The sequence below is a fragment of the Neomonachus schauinslandi genome, chromosome 2 (genome assembly GCF_002201575.2).
Source record: "Neomonachus schauinslandi chromosome 2, ASM220157v2, whole genome shotgun sequence".
In the NCBI taxonomy this organism is placed as follows: domain Eukaryota; kingdom Metazoa; phylum Chordata; class Mammalia; order Carnivora; family Phocidae; genus Neomonachus; species Neomonachus schauinslandi.
This window is the reverse complement of record NC_058404.1, coordinates 16,503,453-16,525,626: the sequence shown is the minus strand read 5'-3', so window position 1 is coordinate 16,525,626 and position 22,174 is coordinate 16,503,453. Positions and strand designations below refer to the sequence as shown.

Sequence of the window (22,174 nt, the reverse complement as noted above, 5' to 3'; positions counted from 1 at the left end):
AGTTAAGTGACCCTAGGACCAAGAGTGCTGAGTGCGTGAGTGAAGTCTCATCCTAAACAACCAACTAGAAAATGCATCTCCAAAAATCTTCCTTTAAGATTTTTTTCCTTCTAAACCCAAACCATCTACCTGGAGAGAATGAAAATAAAATGCCATCCACCAGACTCTCAAGGCCTTCATATATCTAGCATGTAGCATTCCTTCTAGTTCGGCAACAATAGATAAATGTCTTAGAATATTCCTAGGCAGCACTTCTAAAACTACTTTTAAGGAATTTCCACTAAAATTCTGTTTTGTTCAATATATCCAAGATATAGTGATAATATTAAGATACACAGTATTTTTGCTTCAGGAGATTAAGTTTCATAAATTATACTCCACAGGTTTACGTAAAGGATTGGGAGTCCTAGCAGAAGTTTACTCCCATTAAAATCATATGTTCCCTTTCTATGTAAACATTTACCTTGGACTTTTTAAACTTTGAAGTAGAAGTTAACGTAAGTTAAGTTCTGTTCTGATCCTGAGTTTCTGTTCTTGAAAAATATTTTTCAGAATTTATTCATTTGGAAATGTGTTAATGTTATACATTGCAAAATAGATGTGAGTGAGAAAATTATGGAAGTTCAGACATAAGTGAGAAACATAAGTGAGAAAATTATGGAAGTTCAAAAGATTTGGCAAACATAAGTGAGAAAATTATGGAAGTTCAAAAGATTTGCAAACATAAGTGAGAAAATTATGGAAGTTCAAAAGATTTGGTACCATTACAGGAAGAAAGAACACTAAACAAATTCAAGGAATAAGAATTTTACAGTAACATTATTTCAGAGGCCTGCATCCTAAGTCAGTATCTGAAGGCTAGTTTAAAAGAGCTAATCTATTAATAAAATCACTTAAGGTTTCACTGTGTGACCTTATAATCTCTCTGATAGCTTTATCTTATCCTGACATCTAAGACCCCTTCCAAATACTAGGAGAGTTTCAGTGTTCAGATAACCTTATAGTTAACATGCTAATGATTTTATTTAAAGTCAGCAAAATATCTTCAAGTCGAGACCATAGCATAAAATATTTTTATATGTATGACCATACCTTTCCTGCATTTCTCTGTCTCTGTGTTTTGATGTATTATTATTATTTTCTCAGTTTATTTTTTAACTCCATAATCCCTGCTCATTTCTAAGTTGGCTTCCAGTGAACCAGCCCCTCCTCCCATGCACAAAGCTTCACCTGGCTCAGATAAAACAGCCCAGGGGTGGCTGTCCCTGACAGCCACGTGTCCACCGGCAAATCCTTTGACCTCAACGCCACCTTCTTTTCTGGACAACTTCTTGGATGAATTAGAGAAGCTTGTCGCTTTAACCTTAGCAGCTGACCCAGCCAAACCAAATATCCTAGAAGAGATCATCCTTGAAATTAAGGAGGAGCCCTCAGTACCCCTCTCATTGCCTCCAGCTTCTGTACCTGCCAAGTCCGCTTCCTCTCTGCTACCTGTCCCGCGCTCAGGGGTGACCTCAGCTGCAGTCCAGCCTTCTGAGGCAACACCACTGCAGGATCCCAGAAAGACAACTCAGAACAAGTTTGCAGAGTTGACAAAAATGAGAAAGGGCTTTGGAGGCCCCAAGAAAATACCTGAAGTCCTAGGTGATCAGTTTGTGGCCTCCGCACACACTAATATGGGTCCCTTGCCCAAAAGTCTCCCTGTCATTGGAGAGGAAGATGAGGATATGTGTGAGGGGTTTACGTCAGGCATCCGAAGAGGGCCAGAATCTCAAGAACCAGATGATCTGTCGTATGCCCATGATGGCCCAGAGGTGACAGCAAGCCTGCACATCGAAGAGGAGGAAGAGGAGAAGAAACCTGTGTGCTTAAAATATCCCATAGCCACCCCCACAGACCCTAGGACCCCTAAGGAAGACAGCAATGCAGCGAAGGCCAGTAATGAGGTATTTTAATCTTGCCTAATTACTGAAGAACTAACCGGTCTTACTATATTTAGATAGTACAGTTAATCACATTAATAAACATCAATTTGAGCATTGCCCTAGAAGCCTTCCTCTTAAGAAACATAAGCACTACGTAAGTTGGGGGTGGAGGAATGGGTATACACACACCAAATTCCAGTTAAGACGATGTAAATATATGATATAATTCCATTATTTACTTATGACTATAAATTCATATTAGAACAGTCTGTAGTGTATAATCTTCCTGATTTTTTGTTATTAATAATGATAGCCACATAGTTGAGCTCTTACTACCAAACACTATTCTAAGAACCCTTCATCTTTACTTTTCATAACCCAATGAGATGGGTTATATTATTAGCCCCACTTTAGAGATGAGGAAATTGATACAAAGAGATGAGCCCAATTCAGTTTGCAAAAAAAGGAGCGAGAGAGAGAGAGAGAGAGAGAGAAAACAAAAAAGTACTCCATGCTCTTTTAACTCTCTGAAGAGAGTTATTTCTTCTAGGTGGTGGCTACTTAAGACTACTAATGTATTTTCATCTTACAAACAAAGAATCTTGGGCAATGATTTTAATTAGTAAAGAGGGAAAATACCCTAAATCTTTAGCCTGTAAATTTTTTTCTTAAAACAAAAACAAACCTTGATCTCTCAAATATGCCACCTGTAAACTAAAAAGAAAATGTGATTACTGACAAATACTGAAATTATGAAACAAAAAGGAATGTTTTGTATCATGTTACTATGCAAGTCACTGCCCCCCATGGATCCTCTATTTAAACATCTTAATTTCAAAATCCCCTAGTTTTCTATGATGACCTTACCAGTAACACATACAGAGGCACGTGGCCTATACTATGGGGTGTTCTTGGGCTTAAATAATGATCAGTGCCCACGAGGCCCCTGGACACCCACAAAACCCTGAGGCTTGGCTCAGTTCCGCAACCAGGAGAGAAAAGGTCACCTGAACAAAGAACCCAGCCACACCTGTACTTGCGTAAAATAAACACACTATTGAATACAAGAGATCATTCATTACAGAAAGCCAAACATGTTTCTAAGTCAGTTATTTATTTATTTATTTTATTTTATTTAATTTTATTCTGTTATGTTAATCACCATACATTACGTCATTAGTTTTTGATGTAGTGTTTCATGATTCATTGTTTGCGTATAACACCCAGTGCTCCATGCAGAACGTGCCCTCTTTAATACTCATCACCGGGCTAACCCCTCCCCCTACCCCCCTCCCCTCTAGAACCCTCAGTTTGTTTCTCAGAGTCCATAGTCTCTCATGGTTCGTCTCCCCCTCCGATTTCCCCTGCTTCGTTTTAAATAATTCATTTTCCCTCCAGTCAATTGTAAGGCTCGATTAGATATGTGGCTTGGTTCCCAGGAGCCTGTTGCCAGCAGCTCCTGGGCCAGGTGGTGTGGGGGGTTTCACAGCGGTTCCCACCACGTACCCACACGCACACCCCCCACAGGCACACATCATCGCTCCCCACTCCCCTAGCTTTGCAACAAACTCTCTAGAAATCGTGATCTACTTTACCAGCAGGTTACAAAGAGTCATCGCTTTTCATTGTTTTTCCCTCATGTTTAGAAGGAGCCATCCTGTAAATATAAAGTTGTAGAATCTGGGGGTTCCTGTCTCCAGCCACCCACCTCAGAAAAATGATCCCACCCAATGGGAATTCTGAGTCAAATTCACAAGAAAAAGTTAGTGCTTTTCAAGCAAGAATTTGTCAAATGTTACTTGCCAGGGCATTTGGTAACGTTAACATTATTCGAGGTTGGGGGATATTCTCTGAAGACCAGGTAACCTCGTCTGGCACAAGCGGTAACCACATCTTGTCTTTCCTCAATCTTTAAGCCGCCTTCACTTTCTCCGGGAGATCGAACGTCTACACCTTTTCCCAGCTGTCTCCTTCCCTCCCTCCCTTTTCATTCTCCCTTGGCCTCTGTCTCTGACCTGGCCTCAACATTTTCTCAGAATCCCCAGCCCTACTCACCTCCCCTCCTCCCTAAATACCCTTACCAACAGGAGATAAATTCACCAAAATTAAAGGTAACTGCATCTTGAGTGTGATTTATTGCATGTCTTTAAATGAATTTTGTTAATTAGATGTATTTAGATTTGTGCCATCTTACAAGTTCTAAAAAGCCATGGAAATATTAGTTGCTAACTTTTAACATCATTGGCATGGCCTCTGTCCAAACCTTTATAAGATACACTTACACAGCAGTGATATCCAGACTGAGGAGCAAAGCAAACGAAAATGTATTTTTTTTGGAGAACCATCCCATTCAAAGACATCAACCTTGTGCCTGCCATCCTCAGTGGGCTCATTGCCTCCCATATGTCCTGCCCATCAGCGGGGTCAGCAGAGCCTGAGGGCAGGATGATCTTTGGCACTGTCTTGAGCCTCCTTCTTCCACAAAACTGAAATAAATTAATGAGAATTGCGGGAATGACGCTTTCTTCTGTTAACAGTTCACAAAGCACTCAACTCTGAGTCTTGCAGCCTGGCAACCCTGCTGGTTTTTAACTCTCCGTAAGGATACCATGTAAAAAGACTTCCAACGAAATTAATGGCTGGCTCTGGAAAGGGATTTAACGACAACTGCGGCATAAAATGAATCCATCACAGCAAAGTTCTGCTTCTGCAATCAGAATGATCCTGAAATCTCTTCCTTTAGACAAAAGGTGATAGACTTCAAATAATAACCCATCCTCACATTCAGTCTTTGGAACTTGAAATGGGAGCCTCTGCAGTTAAGTGAAAACACAAAGGTTTTGGTAGAATGAAGTTTCTGTGCTAAGAAGTACCAACCCCCAACTCCCAAGAAATGTCATCTGCACAGTATTGCAAACCCCCATCACTGACTCCATCCACCCAAATAGTCCAGTAACGTGAATTCATTTTACCTATGAGAGGAATTTTTTAGAAAATGGAATACTGTAAAGACTAGATGCTCTTTGATCTTCGAGGTTTCATTTTGGTCGGCATGAAATAATTAGGAAATTTTAAAAATAATAATAACACTTTAGATAATATCTAAGACTAAGCATTTGCCTTTCCCCCACTCTTTCTCTGGTTTTCTTTTTAAGGCCAAAGTATTTATTCCTTGCCTTTCCCTTACTTGTTCTTTAGCACTTAAGCTTAGTCAACACATGGCAAAGCAACTTTAGAATTGGACTTCTCTAATTTATTTTTTTAAGATTTTATTTATTTATTTGACAGAGACACAGCGAGAGAGGGAACACAAGCAGGAGGAGTGAGAGAGGGAGAAGCAGGCTCTCTGCGGAGCAGGGAGCCCAATGCGGGGCTCGATCCCAGGACGCTGAGATCATGACCTGAGCTGAAGGCAGGCGCTTAAATGACTGAGCCACACAGGTGCCCCATGAACTTCTCTAATTTAGAGAGATGAAGATCTCGCCATTGTAGTATCAAGGACAAAACCAGGATTTACACAGGTTTATTCTCCTGCAAGAACCAAGCTCAATCTCATACACACATTAGGTTTCAGTTGTTTGCAGAATGGTATGAGAGAATGGAGGTATTCACAGTAACGATGTTTTCAAAGAATACTTTCATAACTACATCAAATAACCTACTCCAGAAAAATGAAGAGTTTTTTCTCTATTTTATCTTACTCGAGAGCAAATGAGCATTTTAAATACCCCACTGAGCTTTCTGAAAACCTTTTCTATTCATAGGAAGAATATAAGTTGAAGTTATCTGTGCTTATAAATATAGATGCAAATTGAATCAGCAGCAAAGTTTAGGCCATTATTATAATTTAACCCCACATCTGACACTGATAAACTGTGTGGGCTTGAGTCCTCTAAGAAGGCTGCCTATTTCTTCCATTTCAAGAATGTTATGAGTTATGCTCGTTACAAAGAAAGTAACCCTGCACTAAAAGCAAAGACAAAATCAAATTTTAATAATGTTTTAGTAGGTATAGTATAGTATGCATGAAATCATTACAATACTTTTATCAACCCCATCAACCATTATTTTACTTAACGCATACTAATTTAATGCAATTTTATTCTTTTAAAGTATTTTCTGAGACAACGTAAATCTTTCACATACAATCCAAAATCTTTCCTAAAAGTAAAATTCACCAACACTTTATAGATGACAGAACTGAAATGTACATATAAATTATGAGTGATATATAAATCAGGATCCGATATTTTGAGCATCTTTTTTTTAATAATGGTTTTTCATACTAAAAATTATCATAATTCTCTATTCTTCTATAAGCTGAACTTCCCCTTCCAGCTAAGAGATTTATGGCATGTGGACTCAAATTGCAATGTAAGCTCTGTATGAAGAGATAGAAATATTCTTCTTTGGGTTTCTTCCAAAAAACTCAGTTATTGTGGGCCCCTAAGGAATCTCCTCACTCTAAAACCATCCCATCAAAAGTAATCCCCTTGAGCACAGTTTCCAACATGGAATCAAGCACTGATTCTTCCTAATATGTCCAAATGATCTTTCCAGCTGTTTATCCACATCATCCCAACAGCTAAATGTTTTTTCTCCATGAGCCTTGATGTTCATAGAACCCCTATATTAGTCGAGATTGGGGCAGCTACCACGACAGAAAACTCAAAATAATTATAGCTTAAACAACGTACGAGTATATTTCTCTTATGCATAAATGTAGGGCATCTAGGGCTGGTATGTGGCTCCACAGTCATCCGGAAACCCAGGAGATTCCATTTTATTTTAGCACATCATCTTCCTCAACAAGAAGCTTCCACTGCATGGTCCAAAGTGGCTGCACCAGCTCCAGCAGTCCCTTCCTACTGCATATATCCCATCTGTCAGAACTTATCACATGAGCACATCTCGATACAAGGAAGGTTGAGAAATAGACTTTATTCAGAATGTCCCTGTGCCTCTCAGGATTCTACTACAGAGGACGGACAAAGAAGAGAACAGATACTGGAGAACATCAAGCATTCTCTGCCATACCTTTTAAGAAAAATACTTAATGTATTTCATACCTAAAGACTGCAAATTTGAGGTCAATCATTACTAATTATTATAAAAACGTTCCTCAATAAGAGTTAAGAAAACCACACGCTTTTTTTAAAAAGTCCTGCTGAAGTTCCCATAAGCAAATCAAATACTTGTCTAGCACTTTGGACAAGTAGTAGATCTTGTCCACTCCTGTGGAAAGAAAATAAAGCATCCTCACACAAGAAAGGTTAGTTGATTCACTGTCATATTAAAAATCTTATTTTGAAAGTAGGCCAAAATAGTCACAATGTGGAGTTAGGACAATATTCCTAACTATTATAATAGTATTTTAATGATATTTTACCATTTTTTTCCAGAAAAGCCATGGTTTCTCCTTATGTGTTTTTTAGTAACTGTGCCCCTGACCAATGATTGAGACTTTTTATGAAACTCGATGGGTTTAAGAGAAATTTCTATCTTACCTTGCATCTGTTCAAATAAGCACAAAGAAAAGAGGTCAGATCTGAGGCTGTCTTGAACGCCGTTGTTAAACGTTCTATTAAAGACACACAAGTTCTTATATGTGTTCTTAGCAATCGACATTGCACTCAAACATCTTCTTGATGCAACTTCTCTCCGTAAGTCTCTCTCTGCTCTGCCTGTTGAGTTCCGTCTGAAAGCAGCACTTGTTGCCTGTGGTGTGAAAACTGCGGGCAGCCAAAAGAGCTGTCTTCAGGCTAACTGGTAAACCCTCCCCGCTCTGCTACTATTCAAGAGTTTGGCATGCTGCGTGTGCATGAAAAAACAAAACAGGAAAGCTCTTCCTGAAGGCCATAGAATGAAGACAAGAACTAACTAACTTCTTATGGCTTTTCCAGGCTGACTTAAAAAGCGAGATATTTGTCTTGGGTAAGCCTCCGCGTAGCCCAGTGATGTCTAGGAGATCCCCCTGCGGCTCGCCTGTCAGAGGGCTCAGCAGTTCCTACAGGGTAGGGTCAGAACACCCCGCCTTGCGCCAGGCACCCTGGCCACCTGTCCTCAGTAGGCTGGTTCTTCCTTAGTTGTCATTGCTGTGTTTTGCCCCTAAACTGGGGCTAGAAGTACCCCTGAGATGCAGGGACCACTGATGATGAGCTGTGAAATCAGATCAACTCGAAAATCATCTCCTGTCTTTGGGCAACATGTTTCCCTTTTATGTCTGTATGTGTAAGCTTTCCAAACGCCAAAAAGACAGAATGAGATTCTCATTTGACAAATAAGGGTGTAGTGTATGTTGTCTTCTCCATCCGTCTCATGCTTCCATGTTCTCTGTAAATCGCTGCTTTCCTTCCAGTCACCGTTTTTAGTGCAAAGAATAAAGCTGTTGCTAATCATATACTGGACTCACACGCTTCCAGTAATGTTTGCTTCTGTGGCATTCAGTTTACTTCGACTTTTTTTCTTAAATCCATGATACTTGTTGCAAAATATCTTGTTGCTCTGGTGATGTGTGTTACATTCGCTCCACAGTCCTTTTTAAGTCTAAACCAGAGATTCAAGGATATTTCAGTACTCTGGACTATAGGTACTCCCAGGCTTTTGACATCTCTGATTGAATTTAAAGGTGAAATTACTTTTCCCTGTAACTCCTTAGTTTTGTAATATCAAAAGCATTTTCATATGAATGGGTTTTAAATGGTACTATCAGTTCTGAGGAAGGCAGCCAAGGCATTTGGGGATTTCTGTCTCTGCAAAAGTCAGTCTTTTCACCATTTCTATTTGATAAACCCTGGTTTAACCTTACCTGGTCTATTACATGACTATGGTTTGCAAATTGTTAAGGGACCAATTGACTGCAAAGAGAATTTCCTTTTCCACTTTCAAAAAATGTAGATATCTCTGTGTTTATGCCATTTTTGTGCTTTTTGCTTGCATAATGAGACCTCACTTTGTTTCTGAGGCAGAGATTTGGGTTGCCATAGAGAAAGAGGAATGTTGATTTGAAGAGATTCTTGGGCTTACTCACAGAAGGGCCTTCCAGAGCCAAAGCAAAAAGGAAGATTTTTCCACAGTTAATATGACCCAGCCATAGATTTCCCATGGTCAATGAGATGCTATGTTTTAGGTTATCTCAAGGTTTTTTCTTTGCCAGATTTTTACATTATGTACTTATAAGTTATATGTGTTTGTGTGGAACATAGATATTCTATATTCTTTAGATTCGTGCAAAGTTGTGTGTCATAATTTAAGAAGGAAAAATAAGACTATAAACATAAACATGGGATTGTTATTAGGAGAATTTTATCGAATTCTGGTGGGCAAATACTACAACTAACACTTTCTGGAAAAAAAATTGAAGAACTCTAGAAGTGCTTATAACTCTTTCAAATATTCTTCCACATTAGTATTTAAGGTGACAGTCAATTCTTACTTAAGAATTACTGAATACTAAATATAGCTAATCCTCCAGAGATGCCTCTGCAGAAACACAGATAGATAGATGGGTTCTGGACAGACCGCATCTCCCCATCTGAGCTAGGGAAGTATATGTTTTACTACAATCAGAGATTCTAGGATATTTCAGACCAGTTCCCTTATGAGCAGTGGGTTGGTTCTGGTTTTGAATATTAGCATGTGTTTAAACTTGTCTCATTTGTATCCACTTTTGATAACCTTAGAAAATAACTACACTAAAAGAGAGAGGGGGAAAAAAAAAAAAGATTGCTACATTACCAAGGGAAAAAAGTTAAATAGGATTCTATGAAAACAACATGGTGCTTCACTGGGTTTTCTAATTTTTATTGTACTCTTCAGACACATGTAAGACTCTCTGAATGTCACAAATGTATATGCTATATTGATCACAAAACTGCTAAGAAGTTACGAGTAATGAGCAGAGTTAAAATAGAAGTAAGCACAGACCCAAAACACTGGTGGCTAAAAAGTGATCCTTTCTCAAAAACTTAAAATGTGGGAAGGAAAGTACATAGTCAGAAAAACAGATGGATATCTATTCCACAACACTCCGTGGTCTTGTAAAACAACCTTTCCAAAATGAATGCAGGCTGAAGGAACTTTGTAGAGCGGTCCTGAGGTATATTAGCATGTTGCTGCCACTCCTAACCACTCGGGGGCAATAGAGTGCAGATACAGTCCAGATCTTTTCCTCAAGGTTTCTGCCCTTGGAGTTCTAACACCAGAGTGGGGGAAGGCAAAAGATAGTCTCCTGAGATAATTTCCTTGAGTATCCATATAGAACATAAACCCTTGCCTAAAGGACAAAATGAAGGTGCTGATTTTAACCAACTTAAGCCATCTATTCCATCTGAGTAATGGAAGAAAGAGTGCCAGTCAAAATTATAATTGTTTCTTCTTTTTACTTATTTGTGATACTAAGAAATGATCTTTGAGTTTGGGTTTCCTGATCTGAAAAATGAAGTTGAATGGTCACTAGGATTGTTTTTACATGACTGGGACACTTGAGAATTAAGCGACCAGTGTGAGCTGTCACAAGGCTCTGACAAGTGAGGGGTATGGTTGATGATGGCACCTATATATAACGGAAGAATTATACCTGTGGAAATGTGGGTTCCCCCATGGGACTCTCTGAAGGGGACAAGATTCTAATCACCGTCTTGTCCAGTTCCTTAATTTTAGAGATAATGAAGCTGAGGTGCATATCCAAAGTTACACTGTCAATGACAACACCAGAAAGACACAATGTGCCCTCATGAATAGCTACAAATGCTACTTTTCATCTATTGATCAAATACATTTAAAATAAATTAATTCAAATTCTGTAACTAGTCATCTTTCCTCAAAACTGGTTCCTAATTATCCAGATTCACATGGATATGATTCCTGTTAAGGTAACTTTAGAAAAGTTCTAGAAGTCACCATAATAATAGTGTCAATGAAGGCTGGGGTAAACCTTGGCCTGAGCATGTAGACAGTATAGGGACCTGGTAAGTCAGAGAGGAGGGTGGGGGGTGGGGTTCTCCTAAAAGCTGTAAAGGAAAAGGAAAGATATTGGGAATGACTGACAAAAGCAAGGACATTGCTGACTGGCACACCCAGGAACACGACTCCTTGAGACGTAGACACCTGTGGTATTAATGGAGCCGCATACTTCTGGCAACAGACCAATGTTCAGAATTGTCAAAGGGGTGATTCACTTAAATTACTTACGGCGTGAGTCAAATGAAAGGAATTAAAGTGGTAGAACTGTAATGATGACAATGAAAAGGTACTATGTGGACTTTCAGAGCAGGTTGTTTTGTATCAAGGAACAATCTTTGATTTTTATTTTTTATTTTTTTAATATTTTATTTATTTATTTGAGAGAGAGAATGAGATAGAGAGAGAGAGCATGAGAGGGGGGAGGGTCAGAGGGAGAAGCAGACTCCCTGCTGAGCAGGGAGCCCGATGCGGGACTCGATCCCGGGACTCCAGGATCATGACCTGAGCCGAAGGCAGTCGCTTAACCAACTGAGCCACCCAGGTGCCCCCAATCTTTGATTTTTAAAAGTCATATTCACATTTTAACATAAGAGAGCAAGGAAATTAGACCCACCAGTTGTACCAAGCCTTGGACGCCATGATGAAAAGTCAAACTTTTACTCAACTTAAAAATATTAGAATGATTTAAACACGTAGAAAGAGCACAATGAAATGTGTTTTACAAAGCATTTTTCTCTGAAGATAAGAACAGGTAATCAGATCGTATTTTCTTATTGATAACTGTGCTGTAAATGGTGCGATGATGCTTCCGCGAGACAGAAGCAGCTGTCCTGGTATGTGCTTCGAAATACAGCATTTTCCATTTTTTTAAATCACGTTTTTATATTTTTTGAGTAACTAATATGAGCATTTTCAATATCACGTGGCTTGAACGTATAATCTTTGGCCAGAAATTTTAACTCCTGGAAATGTGTCCTAAAGAATGGTCCAAAGCAAGGAAATAACTCTTTGTATAAAAATGTTTATAACATTGTTGCTCATGATAGTGAAAAGAGGCTAGACCAACCTTCACTTCAAAAGCAAAAGGGAGGAACGGTTAAGAAAACTAAAAAATATATCTACACATATGTGAGGGAATATGATTCTGCAGTGATTTAAAATGAAAATGAAGACTGAGAAAAGAAGACTGGAAAATTATTATAAAATATTAATAGTAGTTGATATACATATATCTTATTCCTGCATAAAAGTTATGTATACATGATTAGATGAGAATTTGAAGAAATCTAATAGGGCACAGGCTTATGGATAACTTGTATTTATTTTACATATATTTATTTTTATTCATCTATTTATTACTTATATATAATAGTTATAGAATTATTCAATATGTTTACATTGAATTAAATGGCCTCAACACGGCTAGAAAAATGGTTTAGTCTTCATAATTCTTAAAATAGTATATCTTATCATTTTAATAATAGATACATTGTTAGTAACTTTATATTGACTTAAAGAAGTATTGTGCTCTTAAGTCATGCTTGTGTCCAATAATTTTTATCCACTCTTTAGTCTTAACTTTATATATTCCATGCAGACTGTTGAGTGAAATTTCTAAGAATAGTGTGAGTAAACTTCCAAATAATAGATGGAATGCTTCAAGTTTTAGTAAAGTAAGTACTTAGTCTTATGCTAGATAGACAGCTTGGATGGAAGGGAGCGGATAAAGAATTTAGGAAGGAGAGCAGATTATAGACTCAGACTGAAAGGAACCCCAAATTTCTGCATCCATTCTTGGGCCAGGGGGATTTCTATGGACAATTTGTAGAGGATAATTCCCAGCCTGTCAGTAATCCATTCATAACTCTGGGACCCAGCAATTGGCCCTAATTTCTCAGGACATGGACCTACCAACTGATTCAGTAGTCATCAAGAAGAAGAGGATGCTTTTGAAATGTGTTGTGAATGAATTGTAATGTATTTCTTTTCCTAAAATAGTAACATTTAGGTAGTCAGTATAAACGATGTTGAGTTTACATATTCAATAAACATGTTAACTTTCAATCGTTGCAATATTTATGTGGATATATGGGATGCTAAGGTTTGTCATTTCCAATATTATAAGTATCTATTACAGATACTGGTCTTGATGCTTAGTTTAAAAAGAAAGGAAACTCTTTTGAGAGTTCAGTGCACTGGGAATTTCTACCAGTATTTCTCTTCTAAGGTAAAATGTTACATGTTACCTGGATATTGTTTGTTACATTCTATTTAAAGTTCTCTGTTTTCTCTTTTTAAAAATGCATGTGTTTTCTCCACACTGAGAACAGAGAGTGTTAATTCCAATGTAGCATGGGATGTCTGCCTATCTATATTTTCATCTGTACTGTATGTGAAAATGTTGTCTGTGAAGGAAAAGTAGAATGAATGTGGATACTTTGCTGTTAGACTAACTGTGGCCTATTTTCTGCTTGTTTGAGAAAACGCTGAAGAGTAAGGTTGTATGAAGGTGTCCAGACTTCTCATTCTAGTGGTTTGGTGTCTATGTTCTTGCCATATTCCTGGCCTTTGAAAAATCAATGGGACTAAACCCTGACTTTTCCTTAATGCTTGAGCAGATTAGACTGTAAATATATTCAAAACATTTGACCCTTGGTTATTTTGATTTAATGTAAAGCATCCTTCAAAATATTTGAATATTAATCCTGCAGAACCCCTTTATTTGGGTTTTTTTGTTTTGTTTTGTTTTGTTTTTTACAACAGGAAATATTAAATGTCAAGAAAAGTACCATGCCATTACCAAATTATCTTTTACTTAGTACCAGTTTAAACACTGATTACATTGAAAATCATTTCATTTCAGCCACAGCGTCCTGTGTTTACTCATGAAAACATTCAAGGTGGGGGGGAACCGTAAGTATTCTTCTTATCTTCTAAGTTCGAGACTAACTTTGACCCACAAAATAGACAATTGATGTACCAAAAACAGAGGCCCATTACAACTTTGCAAGTGAGAGAGAACAAAGTAACTAACATGAGGCTCTTCCATGAAGAGAAATTACAATGGTCTCCATCCTTCATAACAGAGAGCAGAAGTTCATTTTAAAAAGAAACCCGTGACTTTGTATAGAAGACTGATTTACACACCAGAAAACCTTTCCAATGCCCCAGTGATGCCCAAGATTTATGAATCTGCCTCCCTCTCTGCTCTACTCACCATGCAAATTCTAGTAACCACAGCTTGAAAGACACAGAAATGTCCTAATATTGTACACATTATTTGAAGACCAGAAGAATGTCAAAGTAGACCAGAAGTGATAAGTTAATAACATAATTCCAGAGTTACATTCTTACAAAGGTCTTTGGAAATGGCAGTGTATTAAAGACATTCACTGTCATTCAGTTAAATGCTTTTCCACACTTTCAAATTCCCTCCCCTTTCTGACCTATGAGTCAATTTAAATTGAAGGTGTCACACATTGTCTTTAAGATTCTCTTTGTGTGTGTGTGTCTTTTGCTGCTCCGTTTTGCCCATGACAGATGTTCAGAGGCTATCTACTTCCTACTGCCCACTGCCTAGTCTGTAAGTCAGGAGCTAGACCCCTGGGAAGGAGCAGGGAGGGAACTAAACCTTGTCAGGCCAACCTGACCACCAGCAGAGCCTCCCTCTGGAGCCTGCTGCCCACATTCTGCTCACCTGGGGTGAAACAAGTCAGCAGGGCCTTCTGTGGGGCCTGGTGCCTTCCTCACCACTGACCCCCTCCTCACTCCTCGGAGACCTGGCACTGAGCTAACAGCATGCTCTTCAGAAACTATCTCTAACCTCTCACCGAGTACAGCCAGAAAGCTTTGCTCCTTAGGGAAAAGCTTATGAAAAGAACAGGTTGGAAGTAAGAATCACTTAAAGCTTCACTTAATTGGGGGGGGGGGGAATCAAATAAGACTTGTAATTCTAAAGTTTTGCTTTGTTTCCTTATTCATACAGATGATAGGAACACATCACCAAAAAAAATAAATTCCAGGCCTGTTCAGGTCTATTGCATTAGCAACACATTGTATTTAAGCAGCTGTTAAGGAGTTTATTAATTGATAGGTACATTATGTTATACCATTTTTATGTCCTATAAAGTTAATACTTCTACGTGGGGTCATTTGGGTATTTATGCAACCACAGAGCTCACAGGTGGGAAAAGGCACATTTTCAAGGCCCTGCTATGGACATGGGAAAATATTCTGTACTAAATTTCTATCCGATTACAAGCCCAATGAGTGGGATTATGGGGTGTCACTAAATCTCTTTCATTTAAAAACTAGATTGGAGTGCAAATAGGAACATCCTGTTATAATGTTGCTGCAATTCAGAATGGTGATAAACCATGTCATAGGAAAAGTTGCAAGTTTATAGAGAGAGCTTCAAGCTTGGCTGAGCATTGTTTATTTAAAAGACAAATTTCTTTTTGAAGCATCCTGATCCCACCACCATCATTCATCTCACCAATACATCTTTCAAAATAGCATTTTAATTGTAATTCGGCTGTGTTTCCTGTCGTGCAACACTGATTTTGAAAGCCAACAGAGGCGGGGGGGGGGGGGGGGGGGGCGGATTTTTGGAAGGTTTGTTTATGTTTCCATGAAACTCCCAATTTTTTTTTTTTTTGGTGGCATAATTAAACCTGAATGGTAAGTAAATTTTGACAAGCACACTGGCTTTTGTCATACCAAAGTGAAGTAGGAGTTTGTGCCAATTTTGGTGGGGTTTTTTTTAGCTCTTGGGACCTTGAGATTCCTCAAGCAGCTGGGGTTTGGTGACTTAAATAGGCCTTTCTCCATATGAGGTTGGACAAGTGCCTGGGGGAAAGAAGGCCAAAGTCTGTAAAGCTCAATCAGAGAATCAGGGTGTTTCCCCAAGTGAGAGCTTCAATGTATATCCATTGAATTAGCCCAGGAATGACTGTGACATCAGAAAAGGGACCAGGTTGAAATCAACTTTCTCCATATGAATATACAAAAGATACCATCCCTTCACCTAAGCAGCCTCAAAATCAAATCCTTAAAGCAAACAACAAAATCATTTGTCTACTCCAATCAGGGCTGGCCCCATGCAAACACCCAAATTAAGCAGTGTTGGTATTCAACCCTTCCCTGTCTTTTTTTTTTTTTTTTTTTTTTAACCACTGCTCTGGGAATCTGCCTACCTTTCTCTGTCCTTCTCCACAATCAGAATCCTTTCTCAACAGAAGACATCAGATGCCCAATTTCAACAGAGTACAAGGGGCAGAAAAGATTTTCTGGGAGGACAAAATATTAACAGGGAAAGAAATCTCTCAGGGTGTGATCTCAGGGTTTGGTGCCGCCGGGGTAGATAATGTATTCCAGGAGATGTTAAGCACCACACCTTACCAGCTCTCTCCCAGACAACTACCACCGCGCCCAACGCCTGCCAGAAGTCAGCTTTATCTGGGTCCCCCAATCTGAAAAATTTCATGGACAGAGAGGGAAGCCAATGGAGCCATGTCCCTGATTTATGACATGTTTGAGTTCAAATGATAGGAAAGCTTTGTTCCACCAAAATGTGATTTTCTGACTGAAGGAAGTAATTAGAAATAAATCATTCTTGTCCCAGCAGTATTCAACATTATCTACTTTCTAAACTTGACTTTAAAGAATCCAGAGTGCCCTGAAATGTGGTTCTTATTATCGTATATTGGCAGAATTACATAACTGTTAGAAGACCCAGCAAAAACAAATTCACTGATTTTTTTAAATCCCCCTCATGATACTGGTAATATTTTGGTAGTAATATGAAGTTTTCATGTTCCCTGCATATCAAATGCTTCCTGAGCTGTGCAGCTGCTAGAATTTGTGTTTTCACTTTCCAAAATGCCAGTCCACATTAATATGCATTAAAATAAATACGATTTTATTACCACAAATTCGATTTTACTGATCAATGTCACCAAAATAAAGGCTCTCCATGAATTCAGGCAGAGAAAGGAAAGTGATAGCATTCTATCAGTAATTCTTTCTGATATAAAATTATTTCAATAATCCCTTCTCGTTGTTAATTGCTGAATAATGCACACATTACTTCTTTTATAATCTGTACTATTATTTAATGTCCTCATGATATCTATCACTAGACAATTGGAATACAGGTCTGATTTATAGATGTCAAAATGTTTTAATCCAACTTGTGGATATTACAACAAATATTCCTCCTTGTAGTTTTGAAATGCTATCAGAGTGGGTCTAAGCGCCATGAAAGTTCAAATATTTCTACTTATGTTACATGCTTACTAAAGGCTTACACTATCTAATTTTACATGTTAATAAGGATAGAAATGTTCAAAGTAAAATGACTATGTACAATCTTCTGTAGTTTCACAAAGGTGTAAAGATTTGTCTTTAAACACATCCATTTGTCCTGTTTAAGGTTTCAGGCTCTGTATAACTATACTCCTAGGAATGAAGATGAGCTGGAGCTCAGAGAAAGTGATGTCATTGATGTGATGGAAAAGTGTGACGATGGATGGTTTGTGGGTATGTGAACACTTCCTTTCAGATGCCTTTGGCCATTTTATAATTTGCTTGCATTTGCTCATTTGTGATAGTCAAGCTTTCTTTGATTTCATGATGCCTCTGATCTTCCACGCATTACATATGCACCATGTAATCCCAAAGCAACATTGCATTGCATTTTTTTAAGTAGGCCCCACTCCCAGCATGGAGCCCAACACGAGGCTTGAACTCACAGCTCTGAGATCAAGACCTGAGCTGAGATCAAGAGTCGGACGCTTAACTGACTGACTCACCCAGGCACCCCTGCATTGCATTTTTAATATGGTTTACTCTTTACTGCTTCAGGTATATGTGATTTTCTGCTGGTTTTATTTCCAATTCAATGGAGAGAAGAAAATTTCTTTGAATAGCACCAACCAGAAAGACTGAGATCTAAGAACCATAACAACAGTGTTTCCTAGATGAGAAGTATTAACACTCTGTTCAGTGGGCAATGTTAGGTGTCAGCATGAGGATCTAATTGGAGAAAACAAAATGAAGTCAGCAATTCATCTACTTATACTAGGTCTGATGTTAAATACCCTAAAGTTCAATGATTCATCTTCATTTTAATTTTTGGTAAAAGTAGGGAGAAGTTCCATTCTTACCACTTAAAAGACAACCCCATTCTTACTTTCTTAAAAACACAATAGGAGGTGCCTGGGTGGCTCAGTTGGTTGAGCAGCTGACTTGATTTCGGCTCAGATCATGATCTCAGGGTCATGACATTGAGACCCACATCAGGCTCCCTGCTCAGCGGGAGTCTGCTTGAGGATTCTCTCCCTCCCTCTTCCTCTGCCCCTCCCCCCACTTATGCACTCTCTTACTCTCTCTCTCTCTCTCAAAATAAACAAAGCTTAAAAAAAAAAAAGGAAGACTAGAGCTCTTCTGAGAAAACATTTGTAGACAAGATCATACAATGGGACACGTACACCCTGTTGAAGAGGGGTGGGACAGACCCCTTGCTCACTGAGCCCTGCTGTTGAGCTCCACTGCTCAGCTCGACTTGATTCAGATTGTACTTGACAACGTCACTTCCCGAGAGCTTTCTGGTCCTCACTCTTGTCTAGCAGCCTTGGCGATGGAACATCGTCCCGCTTAATATCATTACATTAAAAACCCACCTCCTCAGCAGGATGGTCTTTCCCTTCGGGCTGAGAGGCTGAGCTTTTCTGTTTAGCCTGGTTGTGTCTGGGAGGGCAGCTTTTAAGCTTGAGAGGCAATGAAGGCATCAGGCAGTACAGAGAAAACTGCTCCCTTAGTCTTCCGAGGGTCTTAATGTGAGCTTTCTTCCTTTTCCAAAGCCCACAAGGCTTGCTTTCTTCGTGAAGGCTCTCGAAACTGAAGAGTTTTCAAGCCCACATATATAAACTGATATTTCATTGTTGCTCATTTCATTGATTGCTTCTATTTTCAGGAACCTCAAGAAGAACCAAATTCTTTGGTACTTTTCCTGGAAACTATGTCAAGAGGCTGTGAATCACTCTCCCTCCTTTTTATGCCGCATTTCAGCACCACATCTGCATAACCTTGCCCAAAAGAGCCCCTCAGGCCTCCGGCTGTCCTGCCTTCCAGTCTCCTGTGGAAGTCACCCACCCCTCACCATCTCTACCTGCCTCCAAACCACCAGCAAAGGGAGCGCCCCTGCCGAGCCCGGGGGAGGCTGGAGACTTGCTTCCGTGTGAATGTGCATATTCCTGATTTCTGCTCTAAACTTTGAAAAGTCGCTATGCAAGATCAGAAAGAAAAGCATTATAGTTAGAAAGGGTTAAGTATTTGAGGCAAAAAAAAAAAAAAGGAAATATCTGAAGAATCTCTTTAGTCCACTTTCAACGACGTTCTCCCCTCAGGCAACCAGAGATTGTTTATTCCTAAATGCTGTGGTTTGCATTTTCACATTCTTAGCTTGGCAGTATATTTTCCTTTCACGAATTTGCCTAGTGTCCTGGTTTACACAACATGAAAACTGTACTTCGGCTATTGTTTGCCTGCACTTATATATTGTAATACGCACAGTGATTACAAAATCTAAAGCAAGCGTAGGAAAGTTAATTCGGATGAGTGTGATTTTGTTGATTGAATGTGAGTTTTCAAATAGGAGTCTTTTCCTGCAGTTTTTTTTTCTGTACTTTTTAGAAGTGCAAACCGTAAGTGAATAAGAGCCTTTGGTAATAATCATGAGAGTATAAGAGGTTTAGCTAGACTACAAAAAAACAAAAAACAAAAACCTATTGTGTTGTAAAGTTGCATTGCTATTTTATATTAAAATGTAATAATCAGCATCATGAACAATGAGCTCTTAGTGTTTTATTTATCTGGTAAAATTTTAATAAAAGCAGTGTTAGTGAGAGGTGCAAAGAATTATTCTAATGTAGACACTTGAAAGTATCTGTAAGCAATATTCATAAGTAAGCTTTCACTGTGTGCACACACATACATTTGAGATTGTGCAAGAACAGACAATCCATATGGTATGTTGTACATTTTATGGAAATGTAAAGGAATCCCACATGTGATTTTATAGAAATAGAGTACTTCAGAAGCATCACAAGTATTAAGGCTGGTTTTAGCAAGGATTATGATCAATACAATTATTTTTACTACAATAGTTATTTTTCTTCTATGGAACTCAGAATCCTGGCAACATTTGAGGACAGGAATATGTTGAGCCTGATTTTCCTGGTGTGTGTAAAATATTTCCTTGGAATCCATGAGGCACTTTTTAGAAGCAATGTTAAATCATTCAGGTTATATTTTCTGCCCTGAAGTAGAAATTTACAAAATGGCTTTGGGACCTGAAAGATTTAATGTGGCTAGCAGTGCCTGAATTACACATACTTTGAGAACTAGCTTTGTATTTCTTATGACTTTGCATAAGAACTATTCATATTTGGATCTTGAGCACCTTATAGATAAAACTTTTTATGGCTTTCTTCTGTGGACAGTGGTTGATCTTTTCACAATGTATGTAGACTCTAGAATTTTGTACATATGTTTGCTTTTTTTTTTGTACAGATTATTTAGTTGTCAAGACAATGGGAATTTCTTAATTTGGTCTTTATCTTTCACTTTAAACTAAGCTAAAACACTTTCCAACAGATTATCCTTTACATATCCCACAGATCACAAGCACGCCTTGATTGTGCAATTCTGTAAGATAGCATTTATGCAAAAGTTTATGGACTTAAAAGATCTTAGCAGCCAAACTGAAGTGTACTGATTACAGAGGAGTTTCATTAGTAAGAAGGTAAAGAAACATCTTTGAGTAGCCTACCTTGGTAACTGTCAAGTTCACAACCAGCTTTATATCTTAAAGGCTTTGGGTTTGAAATTAAGTCAACTGCATGCAGCTTTGCTGATAAATGAATAATTACCTTTGATGCCATTTATGAGAAAAGATTTCAATATCTGTTGCCTGTCATATTTAAGAAAAATTACTGTTTCTACTCTCTGTATCTGATTTTAAAAGAAAAAACTATTCGTACCTGGCTTTCAGGTAATTGACTTTGAATTCTTACAAGCGAAGGTCATTGTGTTTTTCTTGAATAGACACCTAATAAATTTTGCTTGGAAGTATACTTCAGTTTTTCTTTTTGACATTTATCCTTAAGAAAATTGTGTAGTTTACCCCAATTTCTTCGATAAACCAAGAGAAAATGCATTTGTTCTATGTTCTCTTGAGACACAAATGGAGAAAAGATGTATATGCATCAGCTCCCAGAAGAAATATTCTTTAAACCTGCCACTAAAGCTCATTTGCTAAATACTCTCTGGCTGGAAATTACTACTCAGGTAAAACAACACATTTAAAAGTATTTATGCCTCAAAAACAGCTATTTTTCCAAGAAGAAGTTAATTACAAGAAGTTGTAAGCACTTTCTCAATTCAATCACCTTAAATTTTAAAAATTCTTGCCCTAAAAAGCTTTATCACCACCGGCATGGCAGTCTCTGGTAATACCCACAGGCTTTCAGTGAATTTTAAATTATGTGCTTTTCTCTCACACAAATAGTAAATAGCTAGCTTTCCTACTTGGATCCTTTCTTCTTTCTTTTTCCTTTTTTAAAATTTTTTTTTATTTAAATTCAATGTAGTTAACACATAGTATATTATTAGTTTCAGGGATAGAATTTAGTGATTCATCCGTGGCATACAACACCCAGTGCTCATTCCATCACGTGCCTTCCTCAATGCCCATCACCCAGTTACCCCATCCCCCCACCCCTCCCCTCCAGCAACCCTCAGTTTGTTTCCTGAGATTAAGAGGCTCTTATGGTTTGCCTCCCTCTCTGTTTTTGTCTTATTTTATTTTTCCTTCCCATCCCCTATGTTCATCTGTTTTGTTTCTTAAATTCCACATATGAGTGAAATCATATGGTTTTTGTCTTTCTCTGGCTGACTTTTTTCACTTAGCTTAATACCCTCTAGTTCTATCCATGTCATTGCAAATGGCAAGATTTCATTCTTTTTGATGGCTGAGTAATATTCAATTATATATTTTTATATATATTCTATTATATGTATTTATATAAATATATTCCATTCCATTATATATAATTCCATTATATATTTCTATAAATATATATAATTTATATATATGTAAATATATATAATTTGTGTGTATATATATATATATATATATACACACACACCACATCTTCTTTATCCTACTTGGATCCTTTCTAATAGACCTTGGACCCTTGTGGCTCTATGTGTTTTGCCCCTCT

General features: G+C 38.2%; 1 protein-coding gene across 17 annotated transcripts in view; it reads left to right on the top strand.

The window, feature by feature from the left end:
* SORBS2 (sorbin and SH3 domain containing 2) overlaps nt 1-21,023 on the top strand; it is a 90,548-nt gene extending 69,525 nt beyond the window's left edge. For all 17 annotated transcript variants that reach the window (XM_044912818.1, XM_044912815.1, XM_021694256.1 and 14 more), the window contains 3 exons: nt 13,753-13,802; nt 17,323-17,429; nt 18,865-21,023. In XM_044912818.1, the coding sequence (XP_044768753.1) occupies nt 13,753-13,802; nt 17,323-17,429; nt 18,865-18,926 (219 nt within the window). In that variant the 3' untranslated portion in view covers nt 18,927-21,023. The remainder of the gene's footprint in view (nt 1-13,752; nt 13,803-17,322; nt 17,430-18,864) is intronic.
* The last annotated feature ends 1,151 nt before the right edge of the window (nt 21,024-22,174 follow it).